This window comes from Saccostrea cucullata, unplaced genomic scaffold (genome assembly GCF_032062105.1).
Source record: "Saccostrea cucullata isolate Sc308-1 unplaced genomic scaffold, CSIRO_AGI_Scuc_v1 ctg13046, whole genome shotgun sequence".
In the NCBI taxonomy this organism is placed as follows: domain Eukaryota; kingdom Metazoa; phylum Mollusca; class Bivalvia; order Ostreida; family Ostreidae; genus Saccostrea; species Saccostrea cuccullata.
Window position 1 is genome coordinate 1 of NW_026922958.1, and position 20,582 is coordinate 20,582.

The following is a 20,582-nucleotide window of genomic DNA, read 5'->3' on the forward strand; positions in this document are numbered from 1 at the left end:
TGCCTTTGCAAGCCTTTTGAGAATATTGCCTGTTATTCGACTTTCTCCTCTCTGGAACGACAAAATCACGACGCCAGCATAAAGAGCTCTTCAAGACCTTTCCAACGACACCAAGAACGTTGACATCGGAGCAGTCAGTCAAAAGTTATAAGCAAAAAACGAAAAGTAAATGCTTGCAGGGGTTAAAGTCAGGGATAATTGTTAGGGTTAACGGGGATTAGGGTTAGTGGGGGTTAGGGTTAGGTGGGGTTTAGGTTAGGGTTGATTAGGGTTATGGTTAGGGTTAGTGGGGTTAAGGTTAATGGGGGTTAGAGTTAATGGGGGTTAGGGTTAGGGTTAATGGGGGTTAGGATTAGGGTTAGGGTTAGGAATAGGGCTAAAAACGAAGATGCCAGAATTATCAAAGAATTATTTGTGTCAAAACAACTCAAATAAATATTAAATGCAAAGATTAACCCTCATCTTTTGAATGTAGCTGCGAGACTAATCCTAATCAGTCGTAAAATGCGCAATACTCAGTAACTATAACCTAAATATCTTGGGTGGGCGCTGGACTAATCAAAATCAGTCGTGGATTAGGCTTACCCCAAATCTCTCGGGTGGGTTAGAAGAAACACATTATCAATCAAATGGTATTCAAGGACTTATCAGTGGAGTAGTGTGCTAGGACTAACTCTAATGCCTCTAGTGGGTGAAAACAATTAGCAAAATCAGTAAAAATTGTATACACTAGACGAATACTGACTCCAAAGATTTTGAAAGCAGAGCAATGGCATGACGTAAGACTATTGTGATATCATAAAAATTGATTATCAGACTTTGGTGCATAAGACCTTTGCATTTAAGCGCACGTGTCTCATAGGAAACAAGCCATCAGGGTTTGATGGACCATCGCACTTTGGAATCTTACATATCTAAATATCTAATGCTACTTCAGATGATTTTTTGTATAAATATGAACAATAAAATGCCTTTCCTGCTTTGTTAGAAAGGGAATTAAACAATAAACAGTTATTGCAGAAAAAAATACACAATCTACTAATGTGGGTTATACATTTTTTCTGCAACAGCTGCGACATTATTTCTCAAAATAACAACCAAAGAAAACGTTTCATTGTTTAAAAACATTATATGCTGATGTGAGGATTGGACACCAAGTTTCTAGGACTATTCATAACATTCATTGTTAGATTTAAAGTTTTATTTTCATTATTTGTCCAGTGGATGAAAAAACAATTTTATCATAACAGGAAATTTCTCATCCACTTAAAAAAACAAGACAATATTTATATATATATTAAAAAAAGATTTACATTTAGAATGGAAATTAAACTGAAAAAGCAAGAAAAAAACAGAAGTTCTTAATCTAAAAAATATTCTCATTATATTGATTGTTCTGGCTTATAATACAAACATAAATATCAAGCTGAAATGCATATATAATGTTTAATTATAATATATTTAAACTGCATTTCAAGAAACAATGTCTAGCCCTACTGTATATATATACATAATACTATTTCTGGACTATCCCTTTACTTTTTCTCCTCTGGGAGGACATAACCTTTACACACGACTGGTCCCTCCTTGTGGAGGAGGAGAGCGGCCCAGACACAGATGTCCACCACCTTCCCCTTCCTGCCATGGTGAGAAAACAAGTTCTTGTCCATGGTTTCACCTTTCTGTGGGAAGACCAGTTCCATTGGAGGATCCTGCATGCACATGTACCAGCAGAGCTCTACACACTTACTGACGTAGGTAACCACTCGCTCATCCTGACGGGTCTTCTCATCAGGTAACAATTCACTCAGCTTTTGTTGAGTAAATACCTGTTTTCATGAAAGAAGGATATGGGGATAACTAACAGTATTCAAACACAGACCTCCGAAACATCAGAGGTGGGATTAGGTGCCATGGAGGAGCATGAGTAATTCAATTTGTTACAAATGCTAATATATGAATCCAACACTTTGCTGTAAGCTAGTAGTGTTTTGCAAACATTAATTTGTTGTAAAACATTGCACAGCTGAGGAATGATCATTTGAAAAAACACTTTGCTTCTTCAAACAAATAAAAATCAAATATTGGCATGAAAAATAGTCAGTGACTTAAATGTTTCTTTAAGCGAGTCAATGTTCTTACCCAATTGCCTAAGGAGTAAATACATGTATATTCCTACCTGAACCTGTAGTTTTGCTGACTCATTAGAAGCTGCCTACTAGATTGTATGTATCTGTACCTGCCTACACAAGAACAGTGTGTCATTATATCCTTATCTGGCCATGTCTACAGGGGTAAATGTACTCCTTGTTGAGTCTTTGATTGTCTCTCAAGAGGCTGCCTATAGGAGTAAATATGTCCCTACCTGAGCCAGCCCAAAGGAGTATGTATTCATTCCTATGTGAATCTGTAATTTGGTTGTCTCTCTGGAAGCTGCCTTTATTAATAAAGGTATTCTTATCTTATTCCATAGTTTGGATATCTCTCTAAAAGCTGCCTAAAAAAATGATATTTCCCTACATAAGCATGCCTACAGGAGTATATGTATTCTTATGAGAAGGATATGGAGAAAACTTACAGTATTCAATCTCAACGTCCATTAAACAATATACAAAATAAGAGCAGAGCAAACACAAACCCCCAAAACATCAGAGGTGGGATTAGGTGCCATGGAGGAGTGAGCATCCCCTGCCGACCGGTCACACCTGCCGTGTGCTCCTTGTCATGAGCAGAAAATAATGGAAAAAATCCGTTGTCAATTCAGTGTATAAATAATGGACTAATTTCTGAACCTTTATACATGAGTAAATGCATTAATTCCTACCAGAGCCTGTTTCCTTAGATGATGCCCACAGAAGTATGTATATCTACCTGAGCCTGTAGTTAAGCTGTTTTTTTAGATAATGCCTCTAGGCCTGCCTACAGGAGTATTCCTACCTGTGCCATAAGATTAGCTGTCTCTTAGATGTTGCCTACAGGAGTATTCCTAGCATTAGTTTAGCTTTCTCTTTGGATACTACCTACAGGAGTAAATATATTCCTACCTATGCCTGCTTACTGGAGTATTCCTACCTGATCCATTAGTTTAGCTGTGTCTTTAAATGCTTCCTGCAAGAGTTTTCCTACCTGAGACATTAGTTTAGCTGTCTCTTTGGATGCTGCCTTTCTGATTTCCTTAGCATGCCTCTCCACCACCTGATGTAGTGGAGACTTGGTCTTCTCACCGGATTCTCCACTCTCCACTTTACCATCTCCACCTTCATCTGGTTTGGGATCAACATCCATTTTTTCCTCTTTATTTTCTGATTTTGTTTCTTGATTCTTCAAACAGAAAGAACAGTAATTTTCAACTTAATCAGTGTTTATAATTCTGAACTAGATGTATAGAATTATCCTCAAAACCCAACATTTTGTAAAGATGTGAACCAAACAACTGTGCTGTACAGCATAATCTCGGGTAATTTACTGTGTCATAGCATCAACATATTACTCACTTTCTGTATTATCTACATTTACTTACTAACACTTATCGCTGTACCTACATGCAAATTACTTCGAGTTGCAGTATCTACATGTAACTTACTTGTGCTGTGTCTTGTTTAAGGGCTTCTATCATATGGTTTTCCAGCTTCTGCAATTGCTCTTGAGATTTTTCTTTACAAAAACTAAAAACATCCTAAATTTAAAAAAAAAAGATGAGCTAAATCATTTCATCAAAAATCATTTTAACCATGTCAGTGTTACTTCAATAAATCTATTTTTCAGATTTTTTCACATCACAAAAATTTTCAAGCTGAAAATTTTTAGTGTACAATTTTTTCATGTTTCAATATAATGTGCAAACACTTACACACTATTTACATACTGATCGTATAGCCAGACTTTTGGACTCTATCTGTACCGACCTTTACAATCATTTGTAGAAGTGTCAGTGTGTTTGGATAGATTTCATCCTCATCCTCTTTTGTGGTTGGTTTTAAAGCCTCAAATGCCTCTGACCACTCATCATCAAACAGCTGACTGTACATCTCCCCTAATCTGGTGGGGCGATGGGTGTCACTCAGGTCCGCGATGTTAGGGTTACCCTCGGTCAACTGCTGGCTGGCAAATCTACTCAACCTGACAAAAAAAATCACAGAAAGCTAGAAAACTTAAGGTACATGTCAAATTATAATACCTTTATTAAGTGCCTATAAGCTTAACTTTTAATGCAATGGCCCCATTTGCACTTTCATTCACTTTAATGAATATGAGGTCTGCAGGTTTAAATAAATTCAATCATATGAATATGACTTGAACATTGCAAAAAAAAAACTATTATGTTTTGATCTTAACAACCCTTTACTGATTCCAAAATTAGGATATATATTAATTAATTGTGGCGTTGGTAGCCTAGTGGTTAAGGTGCCAGACTCCAAACCGAAAGGTTGTGAGTTCGAATTCTGGCCGCAGCGAGTCGACGTTGTGTCCTTGGGAAAGGCACTTTACACGAATTTCCTCACTCCACCCAAGTGTAAAAGGGGTACCTGGCTATAGACAGTGAAAGATATTGTCAGAATGGTAGTGTTCTAGCGCTGATTACGGCAGCTTGCACTGAGAAAGATTCTGGATTGTTAAGGTCTGCTGGGGTAATAATGATTGTAAAGCGCTTTGAGTAGCATTTATGCTAGAAAAGCGCTATATAAATCCAATCATTATTATTATTATTAATTCAATTCTAAATAAGGACTGCTAAGAAAGCAGGTTGATGGACACTTTAATTCCATTAATGAAACATTACTAGGATTTTCCCCCCAGATTAGAGGAATTTCTGTTTCATGTTTGATTGCTCTATAATAGTATTCTTCAATCCAGAAAAAAGATTAAAATTTGAATGAATAGCAAATTCAAGGTTTGACCTAAAGATCAACTAACCATGCATAATGCATTTTTGATTATTAACCCTTGTGAACCTGTTAACTTGTAAAAGTTTAATTATTATTTAATTAAAATACATTAAGAATGTATCTGTACCTTGTAGAGAGCTCCTCGACTTCCTGGGTCTTCTTCTGAAGATCTGTCTGCATGTTATGAAACTGTCTTTTCTCTACAATAAGATAAATGTTTCTGTCTGGACCCTGCAGAGAAACGGGAAAGTATGGTTAATATATAAATGGCCATCATGGATTTTCAGAGAATTTTGCTCACTTTCTGTATAATCCTACTGACTGACAGACAGATGGACAAAATAATTATAGCTATCCCTAATAACTACTTTCAATAAGCTAAATGGTAGTTGACTTTTAATTAAAATTGTAAATCAGAAGTAAAATAGAAAAATATCATTTGTTCCTATTTTTACCATAAAATTTGCATTCAAACAATTTCATTTGTATCATTAAGTCTAGCTCATTTTAAGTGTACTGCAAAATCTTTTAGCAAAGTATTTTTGAAATAATTAGAGTGGTATCACAAAATCTAGGCTATTTCAAGTGTACTCCAATTTTTTTTTAGCTAAACTGTTTACATTAGCTTTCCTGGCGAGATCCAGTAGATTTTCAGCTATCAGTAAGGTTCCATACTCCCTCCAGATGTCAGTGTAGCTGTCATCGTACGTCTCCAGCTTCAGTTTCACCAGGTACCTGTACAGCGCCCTCTCTCTCACTGACTCAGGAACCTCGTCTGGTTTACTCATATTGACCGTCACTTGTGGTAACAAATACTGGGGATAAAATAAGATCACTGAATCACAATGCCAAAAAACATAACACTTCCTAAATGAGCTTCCATTCACAGACAACATGTCATGATCTTGATCCAAGGTCATATCTATAAAATTAATACTTTGAAAGTGAAAGTAAAAGTGAATCATCATTTTAACTAACAGTCTGGGGAAATGTACTCCTATAAGAGATTTACTTACAGCTTGGGGAAATGTACTCTTACAGGAGATTTACTTACCGCCTGGGGAAATGTACTCCTAAGCACGGCCTGACAAGTAAACATGTGGACCAGGTCCTGATATGCTTCTTCATATTCCTCTGAGTCTTTGTTCATCTCTTTCTCCAAAAGTTCAAACAAGGTCAAAGTTTTTCCCTGTAAAATGGATAAACAACACATAGGAATGTTCAAATTTCTATAAAGGGCAGATAATATCTAACAAATGCCTTACATAAATCATGACAATAAGAACTAAATCTATGTTTTTATAAATAAACATAGGTAATCAGAGATTATAAAGCTCACCTTAACGAATGTTGTCTTTAAGTAAGGCAAAGTCACACAATTAACCAACAAAATGTGTACATTCCAAAAATGAAATTATTTAAGCAATTTTGATCTGATACTTTCAAATAGACCTACATAAACAATTTTAACTAGTTCTTCTCCATGAAAATGTAATCAAAATCCAGCATCTGAAGCAAATTTGAGAATTTTCATCTCTTGATGAAAACTTTAACCTGTTCACTCAACCGCAAAATGTAGGTCAGATTCAGCATCCGAAGCAAGCCTGGTAGTGTGCATCCTTAGATGTATCATCCATGCAAGTTTGGTCAACATAGGGCTTATAGTTACTTGGAAATGAAACCTGCACCAAAAACTTTAACCTGATCACTCAACCCCAAAATGTAGGTCAGATTCAGCATCCGAAGCAAGCCCGGTAGTATGCATCCTTAGATGTATCATCCATGCAAGTTTGGTCAACATAGGACTTATAGTTACTTGGAAATGAGACCTGCACCAAAAACTTTAACCTGTTCACTCAACCGGAAAATGTAGGTCAGATTCAGCATCCGAAGCAAGCCCGGTAGTATCCATCCTTAGATGTATCATCCATGCAAGTTTGGTCAACATAGGGCTTATAGTTACTTGGCAATGAGACCTGCACCAAAAACTTTAACCTGTTCACTCAACCGGAAAATGTAGGTCAGATTCAGCATCCGAAGCAAGCCCGGTTGTATGCATCCTTAGATGTATCATCCATGCAAGTTTGGTCAACGTAGGTCTCATAGTTACTTGGAAATGAAACCTGCACCAAAAACTTTAACCTGTTCACTCAACCTGAATATATAGTTCAGATTCAGCATCCGAAGCAAGCCCGGTAGTATCCATCCTTAAATGTATCATCCATGCAAGTTTGGTCAACATAGGGATTATAGTTACTTGGAAATGAAACCTACACCAAAAACTGCACCAAAATGTTAACCTGCTCCAAAAACATTAACCTGGTCATTCCTTTGCTGAAATTGCAGCATCTGAAACTTTGACTGGTACAATGAAACACACTAGAACCATCTTCCATGCATGTCTAATCAATATAGGACATAGAAGTACTTAAAAAGAAAACTGCTCCAAAAAACTTAACCTTAACCTGGGACGCCGACGCCGACGTGGACGCCGACACCGACGGTATTACATAAGCTCCCCCAACTTCGTTGAGGTGAGCTAAAAATGCATATGTTGAATTACATTAAGTTTATTTTTATTCAGTTTCTCAATAAAATCATGTAAGAATGATAAAAAATTGTATATTTATTCATGAACTTGACAGCATAAAAGAAATAATTTTTCTAAATATCATGAAAAAGTGTATGATTTCTAAACAGTTTAGAAATATGACATATTTTCGTATCATTACAACCATTAGTAAGTCAGAAATTATACCAATCCCCAGACTGAATTGAGAAAATATTTTGAGATAATTTGTAGATATACATGATATAATATGTTACTTTGATCACAAACCTGTTCCTTCTGTTCTTGTTCAGCAGTGCTCTCCTGTGTAGGAGGAGCTGTAGCTGGTTCCTCATTAGCTTTCTGTACTGGTGGCTGTAATGTAAATTTACAAGTTCATTAATTAATCATTACTCATGTGTATTTAAGCCAATAGGTTATTGGACAGTCCAGTAAGTATCAAACAGTTAACTTCATTTATATTTTAAATTGAATGGGGAAGGGGGGTTAATTGATATAGATTATGCACAAAAATATATACATTTCTATTTATGACAGATAAGAAAAAAAAACAATATTCATCATGAATTAGCCTGCGGAACACTCTTTCAATTTTTCTAAATATTTTCAGATTTTTGATCATCTAATCATAGACATTGCCCATCTGTTCCATGTACACGTGTATGTGGATAAGCCTGATGTTTACCTGTTCCTTTTCAGTTGGTGGAGCACTATTATCAGGAGTCTGTGGAATGCTCTCAACATCTGAATCCTTAAAGAAATTAAGGAAGATCAAGAGTGTTTGTTATAAAAGGATCTCCCATGATTTTTCAGTTTATAAATTGGATTTTTATTCAATGAGTTTCTTTTTTTTTATCTCCAAGCCACTGAATTGCATATAGTGATCGAGGGGATAAAAACACTCAATGAGTAATGTGGATGAAAATCAAATCTAACCAAATATTAACCATGAGAGCCCATCACATATTTTAAACATAGCTGTTTTACACTGTTTACATATATAAAATATAAATCTACTTTTTAAATTATTTGACTCCACAACATTTATTATGTGTATGAAAAAAATGTGAAGCCACAGCTGTAGATGTGAAAATGATATATCATATATGTACATCATGTGTGACCATTATTCACTGAAAAAATTAAAGAAGTAAATAATTTATTCAGGTTTTTTTTTTTACTTCTCAAAGATTTGAAAAACTTCTGCAAAGCACTGAATTATGTTTTCATTTCTTTCCATTCTGTACGTCACATTTGAGATGCAGGAAATGTGATAAAGATTTAATCAAAATGATCAAAGTTTCTGTAAAACAGTTTTTTTTTAAAGCTCATCCAGTATGTGTTTCATCAGAAAAATCAGTACAATCAATGCTTTTTTCTTTCTTTATAAATTCTATAAATATTTTTGAATGTAATTTTTACATATTTTCCCTAAATGGACTAAAAAAAAAATTTAAAGCCCATGTTACCTATTTGTCCTTTCTTTTTTTATGTCTTTTTATTCATGACAGAAAATGAAAGAAGTTTACAAAATGTGTTTACCTTGACCCTGGCATTAGAGTCACTAGCCATTTCCTCTCCTTTATTGGTTTTATTAGGAGTTGGATGACTATTTTTCAATACATCCTGAAATTAGAATTGATTACATAAATCACTATATATAGGCACAGATCTGTTCAACATTAACTTCCTTTATCCTATGAGATGATCTTAGTTTGTAAAAAAAAAAAAAAAAAAAAAAAAAAAAAAAAAAAACATATGTTCAAGAGCAAAGACCAGTTGTCATGAAGCAAAACTGAGCCTCAATTGACATCCTCTGATCACAATCAAATATTAGTATGAATCTCAACTCAAACATTTCTCTCTCAGAAAGTTATAGACCAACATACATTTTAACATTTTCTATTTGTAGCTTTACCATGTATGTTGAATCAATTTCCTTGGCCCATACTACACAAAGAGCATTCATTTAGAACTCACCTGCTGACAAACTGCTACTTTGTGTTTCTTGATCAGATCAATGTACTCTATCCAGGCTAAACTGCCATACATCACTCTGGCTTTACATCCCAGTAATAAAATTTTAGCTAAGTTTGGTTTATATTCTTTTTGTTCATCTGTAACATCTTCTTCTTTAAATGATGTTACAGGCCCGAGAGTTGAAACTCCATAAACCTTGGCAGATAGCAATTCATCAAGTTCCTTTAGAGCTTCAGTGTAATTAGGATTATCTTCATATTCTAGTAGAACTAGTTTGATGTAATCCCTTTTTGATAACATTGGTTTATCCTTTGACAGAGTAGGCTGTGAATAAATGAAAAAAAAATCACACTGCTATCACACTAAAAAGTTCTAATTATTTTTTTATTGATATTTTATTAAAATATTTCTTTATTTATCAGATTGCACACAAAAAAACTACAGAAATCAACACGCTTCACACCCATTCTCAATATAAGGGTACAAATGCCTCTCTGATTTTTTAAAAAATGAAGTTCAAGATAACAATTTTTCCATCAATTACCTTTGAAAGAAAGTATCTGAAGATTTTGTTTCCAGATTTTTTTCATCAAATTATAATACATGAAATATTGACAAGACGATAAAGTAGAGGGTAATTTTATTTAGAAATGTAGCTTGAAATGTACGTTACTCTTTCTTCAATGTCCAAAAAAATATGTCAAAAAAAATGTAGTCATTAAAATCACAATTGGAATATATCATCTTAACACCAGCACATCCTACCAACTCTGTCAGCAACATATTTTCTCGGTATACGAACGTGCGTTTTATTTTTCCTTTCAAAAAACAAAGGTTACTTTTTGTTCCAGATGTGTAAAAACATTTTTTTAATATATGCTTTAAATTCTTCTCTCTGTTTTGTTTAGAGCGATCAGTTTGGAATCTTGTCATTTTCTATAGATACTGGAACCTAATGTGTACATGTAGTAAAATTCTATTTTGTAGTTACTGTCTTTTTTAATATATCCATGCCGATTTAGAAAACTATGTAAATGTTTTCAAGATATATTTCTGTTTAATAATCAAAGTACTGAAAGTACTGAAAAGCGGTTAGCATGCTTTCATCTAATATGTACCGAAAAAAGTGCACGAAATGATGATATTTAAGTATGCATATCTTTGTCCAATGTCATCAGAGAAAAAATAACAGGCATTCTGTTTTTGTAATACTTTACTTAATAGTAAAACCAATAACATTCCAAACTGATGTCACAGATGGATGCAATCTAATTAAAATTAGATGTTCCGAATCCGCTACTGCTTCTCAAACATCTAACAACATCATATTTGGGGTCATGTAAGAGTGAATCTTCGATTAGCCAAAGAAAACGGTTCCTCCGAAATCTTGGCTTATAGTTCAGATGGGTTTCTTGTTTTCACCACCGAACCAAAACACCCGAGGAGTTTTGTAGTAAACAAAATATGCATTGCATAAGCTGTGTTATGTATGACGTGTAGGTATCTTCTATAGTTTGTGCTCTTTCGTTTGCATTATTCACGTGCAGATGCCAGACTGCAGACTATACATGAAATTGATTCCAAAATTACTTTACTTCAACGTACGACACTATCAATAATGATGATATGTAGCCGTGGAATTAATTTGAGAATTGTTTACCGAGGCTTGAATCTACATGGCCAAAGTTTTTGTGTTTACTAGTACATGTGTTCATAATCGAAAGGTCGCTCTGATGTGACCCCGAATGGGATGTTAGATGTTTGAGAAGCAGTAGCGGATTTGGAACATTTAAATAAATTTTGATTAGATTGAAATGCAAGTTTCAAAATTTAAACATGAGATTTCTTCAGTTTGAAAGACAGGAAGTGCATTTTTAAAAGTTCTCTTTGGTGGCATCCTAATATATGTTGATGTTGAAAATTTAATTGTCTTTCACGCTCTATTGAATCTGAAGTTGGTAATTGTAAAGCATAATATAGCAAACAACTAAATAAATGACAAATTAAATTCTTTAGAATAATGGATTTGGAGTAGTGTAGATCTACAGCTGGCTAGTAAGAGAAAAACGGATGACTGAGCAGAGACTTTGTAAATGAATTGATATCAAAGAACTCCAGTTGTGTAGGCTCATCGCGGGTATAACCTGTCAACGAGGGATGCTTACTTCTTCTAGGCAACGGATCCCACATCTTGAACTTTCAGGAGTCAGCTTTTCTTCTTAACTCGATCATTGATCATTTTGTATTTTTATACAGATACTGAATACTTCCGTTTAGTAATATTATGAACTACTACTTCTACGGGAAGACTGGCGAGTAAACAAGATTATCAAGCTTTATGAAATGAAATGTACTTTATTGACTTTTCAAACAAGTAAATGTTCGAATAAAGTAAATGGTATATGAGAATCATTTAAAAGAAGTCTTGCACAATATGTCTAGATAAGGACAAATAATGTGTATTTGCCATATACTCTTCATGCAATATTGCTCTCAAATAAAACATGTGAAAAGGAAAGTTGTCAAAAATGCTAGTATTTAAAAATTCAAATGTACACTTAAAGTCAGTGTAACTTAAGAAGTTATCAGTGTCACTTTCTTCAATAAAAACAATATAGTGTGTTTTACATGAAAATTCGTGCGAAATTCACTGATTTCTTTTCTATCAATGTGCCTCTAAACACCTGTATCTTAATTTAATTCTTCTCAAACGCTCGAAATAATGATCGACAAATTGGACAAATTCAAATTTAAAAAGTATTTTCACAGCTAATAATACGTTCCCTAGGAATTGATCAAATTTTCAAAACTTATAAATAAACATTAAGTATAAATTTTAAATTTTTGCTAATTGCCAAGATTTTTCATACCTCATTCTTCTGTGAATAATAATATCGGTTGATTTTTAGAAGATGATTAAAATTAATATATATTTATCCATTTTTTTTTCAAAATTAATTTAATACTTTAAGTGCCCCATTATTTTTTTCAAAACTAAAAGTAAGTGATCCCTTATGGTCGTTTGTACATGTAATAAATTATCAAAGACGGAGCAGAGAATTTACCCCTGGGAGCTGAGCTTTTATAACTGTTTATCAGACAGAGAAGAAAGAGACAGACGTTTCATTGTGGAGGCAATCCTATTGATTCCATAAAAACGTTACAAAAAGTGTTAAACTTGCAGATGTATTCGGTGTTTTTATAAAAACGTTTTTCAGGTATGACTTGACTTAATAAAAGGTGTTTCTTAATACTTTGGCAAGGAAAATCAAACTCGATCGAGAGATTTGCTGATGTTTTTGCAGTCTGTAATAACCTTCAACCTGCTGTATAATTAACCGCATCGTTCAAGTTTCAAAAATAAACTAACAGTTGCTATAAATCGCGATCGCACGATGTATAGTAATAAGGACGAAATTCTCAGTTCTCTGAAGTTAGTGTTCTAAGTATTGTCAATGCTTTGGTAAATACTAATAAGAATTCGATATAATCGTTATAATAGCCACTCTTCGTACACAGCATATAGTCAATCTTTCACCAGGGGGCGTATTACGCCAACAGTATACAAATAGGAAGCGCTTTGCCAAAGTTACCGTTGTCGATAGGTAGCGCCTTGTGGAAGTTTCCGGTTTTGGTTGCAGAAGGATAAGGTTACGTGCGATGAAGCGATGTCGATAGGTAGCGCCTTAAGGAAGTTTCCGGTTTTTTGGAGCCCATGCCATAAAGCGGTTAGCTAGCTAACCGCTTAAAAAGCTTAAAATTCATCTAAAAATTCATCGTTTTGTTTCAGTTTATTCCAAAAAAGATTGTCTATGTAATCACATTGTGTTATATGTCACAATCACCACTATAAAGACACGATTGCCTCAGAATATGAGTAGGTAACGTACATTTCAAGCTTGTAATAATATGTAAATTAGTAATAAGAAAATATTGAAAAAAAGCAATTATTGACATAAAAATCATATCAATGAAGCGTTTTAAGGCAGTAATATAAGAAATCATAATGTAACAAACGAGCTTATTGTCATCAACTACAAGAATGTCACGTCACTTCGGTAACGTTCATTTCACATATTATTGGGGAGTCCCCTCCACCTCAGTTCATAACCATTCTTTTGTGCTGTTTCGCTGAAATTGACACCGGTCGTAGCCTAGTTACTTCTAACTGTGTGCAAGGTTACAGACAAAAAAATATAAGAGTCAGATGTATTTTGCTATGATCTAACAAATGTTCGTGTTTGGCCATTGAAACTTAACATAAATCTAATCCGAATATATCCATCGACAGTCTTGTTAACAATTTCATTTAGTATGTTGCAACATCGTTTTTCAAAACACAAACATACGTGCTTTTCAGCAGATCTGGAAAAATATAACCCAAAATGCAATGATTCAAACAAAACTGAGTATTCAGTATTTGAAATGTACGTGACCGTCTTGTGTTCTGGGTTTATTTGTTTTGTTTCTTTTTCTTTTCTTTTTTGTTTTGTTTTGTTTTTTTTTAACAATTATAAGCCTATGCATACTTGTTTTAAATTATCAACAACAATTCAATTAATATTGACGAAAAGTCGCACATGAAAAGTAAACAAACTGCAAAAAGGTTGCCAAAGATGAATTTAAGACACTTAGAAATAAATTTTCTAGCATGTGGTAACAGTTTAAAACATTTACGAGGATTGGGGTGCATTTAGATGTGGCCAGTTGTCAAATGGATTGTAACGATAATTTTGTTTCGCTCGTGTAAACGCAATTCATTGACTAAATTAAAAAAATGTCAGTTAGAAATACATAAAATGTATGTTACCATACGTAACGTACATTTCAAATATAAAAATCAATTCTCTTCCACAAGCATACGTTAGACGCGCAATATATTGATACTATTTGAACCTGCATATCATAAGAAATGCATCATACAGGTTTCGTATTCAGAAATATATACCAGGTATCAAAATTATATTACATAATAATTGACCTTAATATATTTTTTTCCTCAGCAGAGACGTTTCTTTTCATTAATTTTGGGATTTAGCCGACCTCCAACCTTTGAAACGTTCCTTTGTGTACACATTCAAGTGTGTGAAAGTATGAGAATACATGAAAATTCGTGCGAAATTCACTTAATTCGAATTTCATGGTAACGTACATTTCAGTCACGTACATTTCAAATGATCACTTTTCATGTAAAAAATAATTTTTAATTGTGTTAAGCAAAACGTCTTTGCCAGTTTACAGGATACAAGGGGTTGCTTATTCAGAGTCGTCTCATATTTTCTACTTAATATGTATTCTTAATGGAAGAATATAGGTAACGTACATTTCTTTCTTATCTCTACGATTGAAAATGTCTTTCATTCCGTAAACATATTTATAAAAGTTGCTCAAGTTGTTCAATTTCATGTTACATTATCTAAGTAGGAGTAATTAATCCTTTGAAATTTCAAATTTAGCCCATCAATAAATAAAGGAGAACAAAACTATCAGGTGTATAATCTTCGTGTTTGCTTGTAATGTGGTTGAAATAGAATTAAGCGACAGGGACATTGCACAATAAAGATTATTTATTATCACAAAGAAAATGTATTTATTGTTATGAAAAGAAATATATATGATACAAGGTTTAACTTATCAGAAAATTTTTACTTGAGAATCAAAACTATATATTACACAGAGGGGATTCAGAATAATGTTTGCCTCGGCGACAGTAACGTACATTTCAAATAGGCTACTATATTTGAATTTGGAACTCCTTAAATACCCTTTCAGATCGATAATTATATGAATTCTTATTCATTGTTATATGACTATTTATAATGTTGATTTAAAAATTACATCAGTGGTATTTCTTTTAAATGAAAATGAGGCGACATCATTTGAGCCCTTATATTGAGAATGGGTGTTCATAGAAAACAACCGATATCACCGTTCATTCATCTATGTAATAGACGTACACTATTTGCCCCCGTTTTTTAAAATACTTTTCAACAAAACTGTGTGAACCACAGGGGCTTGTCAGGAAATAGTTATCTTCTTTTAATATAGTTACCCCTACTATAAAAAATACATATGTATTTTTATAGTGGGGGGTAACTATATTAATTAAGAGAAGATAACGCTGCATGTATACAAACTATACATACCTAAGTGATCCATGGTCCTATGATAACTTTATAAAATAAATCAAATTGGCAATAAACAAGAACGAACGAAGTCAGCTTAATTGATATCGGGGAGAGAAGAATGGAATTTTCATAAAAAAAAAATAAACATACCGCTGGGACTGTCTTTCCAGCCATGACCGACCAATTTGAAGAACAAAACGAAAGTAGAAATCCCCTTTGTAAGGTACGGCAGCCAATTCGGACCTTTTTCTTCTTGTCAGCCTGTTAGAATGAATTTCAGGATTTTTAAGGATAAATAACACATTCACAAACAAACTTTTTTCAGATATAAGCAATACAGTGGAGTCGCCAATTCCGGGTCCTCCTATTCCGGGTCACTTGTGTGCATTTTATGCCATATTGTTAAAATTTAAGTGCAAAAAAAACTTAATGAATACGCTGATCGCAAAGAATTGGTCTGTCTATATCTGTAATTAATTACAAAATTTTGAATATCAACTTTAATAAGAGAGCATCCGACAATCGAAATTCTGAAACGCACGCTTTGAATACAGGGATGTTTCTGTATTTCTCAGAGATTTACAAATAAGTAATTTGAATAATGTTTATTCAGTATAGTGGGACTATAAGGTTTTGTCATAAGGTTAAAAACAAGCTAATTCAGAGAATTCGTGTCCCCCGCTGAGGGAAAAAGTCGCCCCCCCCCCCTGACTGAATTTGTAGAATTATTAAATGTTTACATGTATACTGAAGCAAATAAAATACATGTATGTCAATATGCATAAAAAGATTTGATTGCGAAGATTTTTTTATATGGAATTTTTATCACACTGTAATGATGATTTTTTTAACCTCATTACTTTTTCATTTCACATGCTGAATACTTTCATTTAGTAAAAAAAAAGTATTTATAAAAAAAAAAAAGGTTCGACCAAGATTCGATCCCGGGACCTCTCACATTTTAAGCGAGAGACAGAACCACTATACCATGGAATCGCTTTATACGGTATGAAGTATATGCAGAATTGAAGTCACATATATGTTTTCATGTTCGTTATTCTCAAAATTTTACACAATCCATGGTGTTTGATTTATTTAGCCTTTATTAAACAGTTCTAATAGAACAGTTCTAATAGATGTAATAAGAACATAAAGTCCGCCGAAAACCTGTTTTATACGCAGTAACTCTCCTCATGCCCATGCGCTAAAAATAGCGACAGGTAATACTATATACAAGAGGCCCATGGCCAACATCGCTCACCTGAAGCTTTGACCATTCTGTTCATTACCAGATTTTCCCCTTGTTATACATAATGCATCCCCACCCTACCCCTAAGATCATAATTTACACATTTTGAAATCTACACTACCCCATGATCCTTCCATGGGCACATATGTTTCAGCTTTTCTGGCCCAGTGGTTCTTGAGAAGAAGATTTTCAAAGATTTTTCCTATATATTTCTATGTAAAACTTTGATACCCCATTGTGGCCCCGCCCTTCCCCCGGGGGTCATGATTTGAACAATTTACAATCTACACTACACCAGGATGCTTCCACATAAGCTTCCCTTTTTCTGGCCCAATGGTTCTTGAGAAGAAGATTTTCAAAGATTTTTCCTATATATTTCTATATAAAACTTTGATTCCCCATTGTGGCCCCGCCCTTCCCCCTGGGGGTCATTATTTGAACAATTTAGAATCTACATTATACCAGGATGCTTCCACATAAGTTTCAGCTTTTCTGGCCCAGTGGTTCCTGATAAGAAGATTTTCAAAGATTTTTCCTATATATTTCTATGTAAAACTTTGATTCCCTATTATGGCCCCGCCCTTCCCCTGGGGGTCATGATTCCTAAAATTTAGAACATAAGTTTCAGCTTTTCTGGCCCAGTGGTTCTTGAGAAGAAGATTTTCAAAGATTTTTCCTATATATTTCTATATAAAACTTTGATTCCCCATTGTGGCCCCGCCCTTCCCCCGGGGGGCATTATTTGAACAATTTAGAATCTACATTATACCAGGATGCTTCCACATAAGTTTCAGTTTTCCTGGCCCAGTGGTTCTTGAGAAGAAGATTTTCAAAGATTTTTCCTATTAAAAACTTTGATTCCCTATTGTGGCCCCGCCCTTCCCCCTGGGGTCATTATTTGAACAATTTAGAATCTACATTATACCAGGATGCTTCCACATAAGCTTCCCTTTTTCTGGCCCAGTGGTTCTTGAGAAGAAGATTTTCAAAGATTTTTCCTATATATTTCTATATAAAACTTTGATTCCCCATTGTGGCCCCGCCCTTCCCCCGGGGGTCATGATTTGAACAATTTAGAATCTACATTATACCAGGATGCTTCCACATAAGTTTCAGCTTTTCTGGCCTAGTGATTCTTGAGAAGAAGATTTTCAAAGATTTTTCCTATATATTTCTATGTAAAACTTTGATTCCCCATTGTGGCCCCGCCCTTCCCCCGGGGGTCATGATTTGAACAATTTAGAATCTACATTATACCAGGATGCTTCCACATAAGTTTCAGCTTTTCTGGCCCAGTGGTTCTTGAGAAGAAGATTTTCAAAGATTTTTCCTATATATTTCTATATAAAACTTTGATTCCCCATTGTGGCCCCGCCCTTCCCCCGGGGGTCATGATTTGAACAATTTAGAATCTACATTAAACCAGGATGCTTCCACATAACTTTTAGCTTTTCTGGCCCAGTGGTTCTTGAGAAGAAGATTTTCAAAGATTTTTCCTATATATTTCTATATAAAACTTTGATTCCCCATTGTGGCCCCGCCCTTCCCCCGGGGGTCATGATTTGAACAATTTAGAATCTACATTATACCAGGATGCTTCCACATAAGTTTCAGCTTTTCTGGCCCAGTGGTTCTTGAGAAGAAGATTTTCAAAGATTTTTCCTATATATTTCTATATAAAACTTTGATTCCCCATTGTGGCCCCGCCCTTCCCCCGGGGGTCATGATTTGAACAATTTAGAATCTACATTATACCAGGATGCTTCCACATAACTTTCAGCTTTTCTGGCATAGTGATTCTTGAGAAGAAGATTTTCAAAGATTTTTCCTATATATTTTTATATAAAACTTTGATTCCCCATTGTGGCCCCGCCCTTCCCCCGGGGGGCATTAGTTGAACAATTTAGAATCTACATTATACCAGGATGCTTCCACATAATTTTCAGCTTTTCTTGCCCAGTGGTTCTTGAGAAGAAGATTTTCAAAGATTTTTCCTATATATATTTCTATATAAAACTTTGATTCCCCATTGTGGCCCCTCCCTTCCCCCGGGGGTCATGATTTGAACAATTTAGAATCTACATTATACCAGGATGCTTCCACATAAGTTTCAGCTTTTATGGCCCAGTGGTTCTTGAGAAGAAGATTTTCAAAGATTTTTCCTATATATTTCTATATAAAACTTTGATTCCCCATTGTGGCCTCGCCCTTCCCCCGGGGGTCATGATTTGAACAATTTAGAATCTACATTATACCAGGATGCTTCCACATAAGTTTCAGCTTTTCTGGCCCAGTGATTCTTGAGAAGAAGATTTTCAAAGATTTTTCCTATATATTTCTAAATAAAACTTTGATTCCCCATTGTGGCCCCGCCCTTCCCCCGGGGGTCATGATTTGAACAATTTAGAATATACACTACCCCAGGATGCTCCCACATAAGTTTCAGCTTTACTGGCCCAGTGGTTCTTGAGAAGAAGATTTTTTAATGACCTAACCCTATTTTTGTCTTTTCTTGATTATCTCCCCTTGCGAGGGGATATGTCCCTTCATTTTAACAATTTATATTTCCCTTTACCCAAGGATGCTTTGTACCAAGTTTGGTCAAAATTGGCCCAGTGGTTCTTGAGAAGAAGTCGAAAATGTGAAAAGTTTACAGACGGACAGACAGACAGACAGACGGACAGACGGACGGACAGACAGACAGACGGACGGACGACGGACAAAATGTGATCAGAAAAGCTCACTTGAGCCTTCGGCTCAGGTGAGCTAATAAATACTAATAAAACAAACGGGGCGGGGCACTTTGAGAGGGGCGAGAGACGTCCTAGGGAGTTTTGATATAAAATTACATTGCATTAGCTCAACATCTTCTTGAAATATCGCCTGGAAATAATAGTTTTACACACAGACAGAATGTATAAATTTACGACCTTGAACTTTGACCTGTTGACCTCAAAATCAATAGGGGTCTTCATTAGGCCACAGGGAGTTGTTATATAAAATTTCATTGCAAAAGCTCAAAGGGTTCTAGAGATATCGTGTGGAAACGAAAGCGTTACAAACAGACAGAAAGACGGACGGACGGACGGACAAACCCAAATTAATATCCCCCACTTTTCAAGCGGGGGACAAAAAGTGCAAAAATTTGTATGGAATTATATGAAATCGAAAGCAACGGAAGTGCCTATTTCTAACGCTGAGAAATGTAGAGGCGTCCCGGAATTCAATTAGTTGGAAACTCTAGAAAGGTCAAAAATCGCGCCAAACTTGTTCTCTTTAGATATTTCCTTGTAATTCCGGGATCTTTTATATCATGCTTAATTAAATTAAAACAGTTCTTTTTACATTTCACACCATAACTATACCTTCTTCATCTGTGCTTGATCAACCATGGATCATGACCAATTATCACTCCCCCCTTGAACACTGATCATTCTGCTTTAACATAGGCGCTGTTTACTGACTGATAAACGGCAATGTATTTCTTAATATTTACATTTCCAATGTCTTTGTCCGAGATAAAATTACAAATTGTAAATGTACTTTATTTCCACATCAAATTATTAATTGGCCAATTTTTTTTATTTCTTGAAATCAAACTGAACACACACTATAGTGTCAGTCCGTGCAGTTGTGGTGAACAGACTTTGACGATTGAACGCACCCGGTGAATCGTTAACATCAACAATAACAGAGCTCGTGCCCTGTTTACAAAAACTGTATACATAACACAAGTGTGATCGATTTACTAGACTCTGCACACAACACTT

At 34.8% G+C, this 20,582-nt stretch overlaps 1 protein-coding gene across 1 annotated transcript; it reads right to left on the reverse strand.

The window, feature by feature from the left end:
* Positions 1-1,183: 1,183 nt before the first annotated feature.
* Positions 1,184-15,770, reverse strand: LOC134262871 (uncharacterized). The gene is made up of 12 exons (XM_062745193.1): positions 15,714-15,770; positions 9,436-9,759; positions 8,998-9,081; positions 8,141-8,206; positions 7,726-7,809; positions 5,941-6,075; positions 5,507-5,701; positions 5,014-5,117; positions 3,906-4,119; positions 3,584-3,676; positions 3,127-3,321; positions 1,184-1,829 (listed from the first exon to the last, which is right to left on the reverse strand). The coding sequence occupies exons 1-12, from the start codon at positions 15,735-15,737 to the stop codon at positions 1,536-1,538; spliced, it is 1,812 nt and encodes a 603-aa protein (XP_062601177.1). The 5' UTR covers positions 15,738-15,770; the 3' UTR covers positions 1,184-1,535.
* Positions 15,771-20,582: the final 4,812 nt, after the last annotated feature.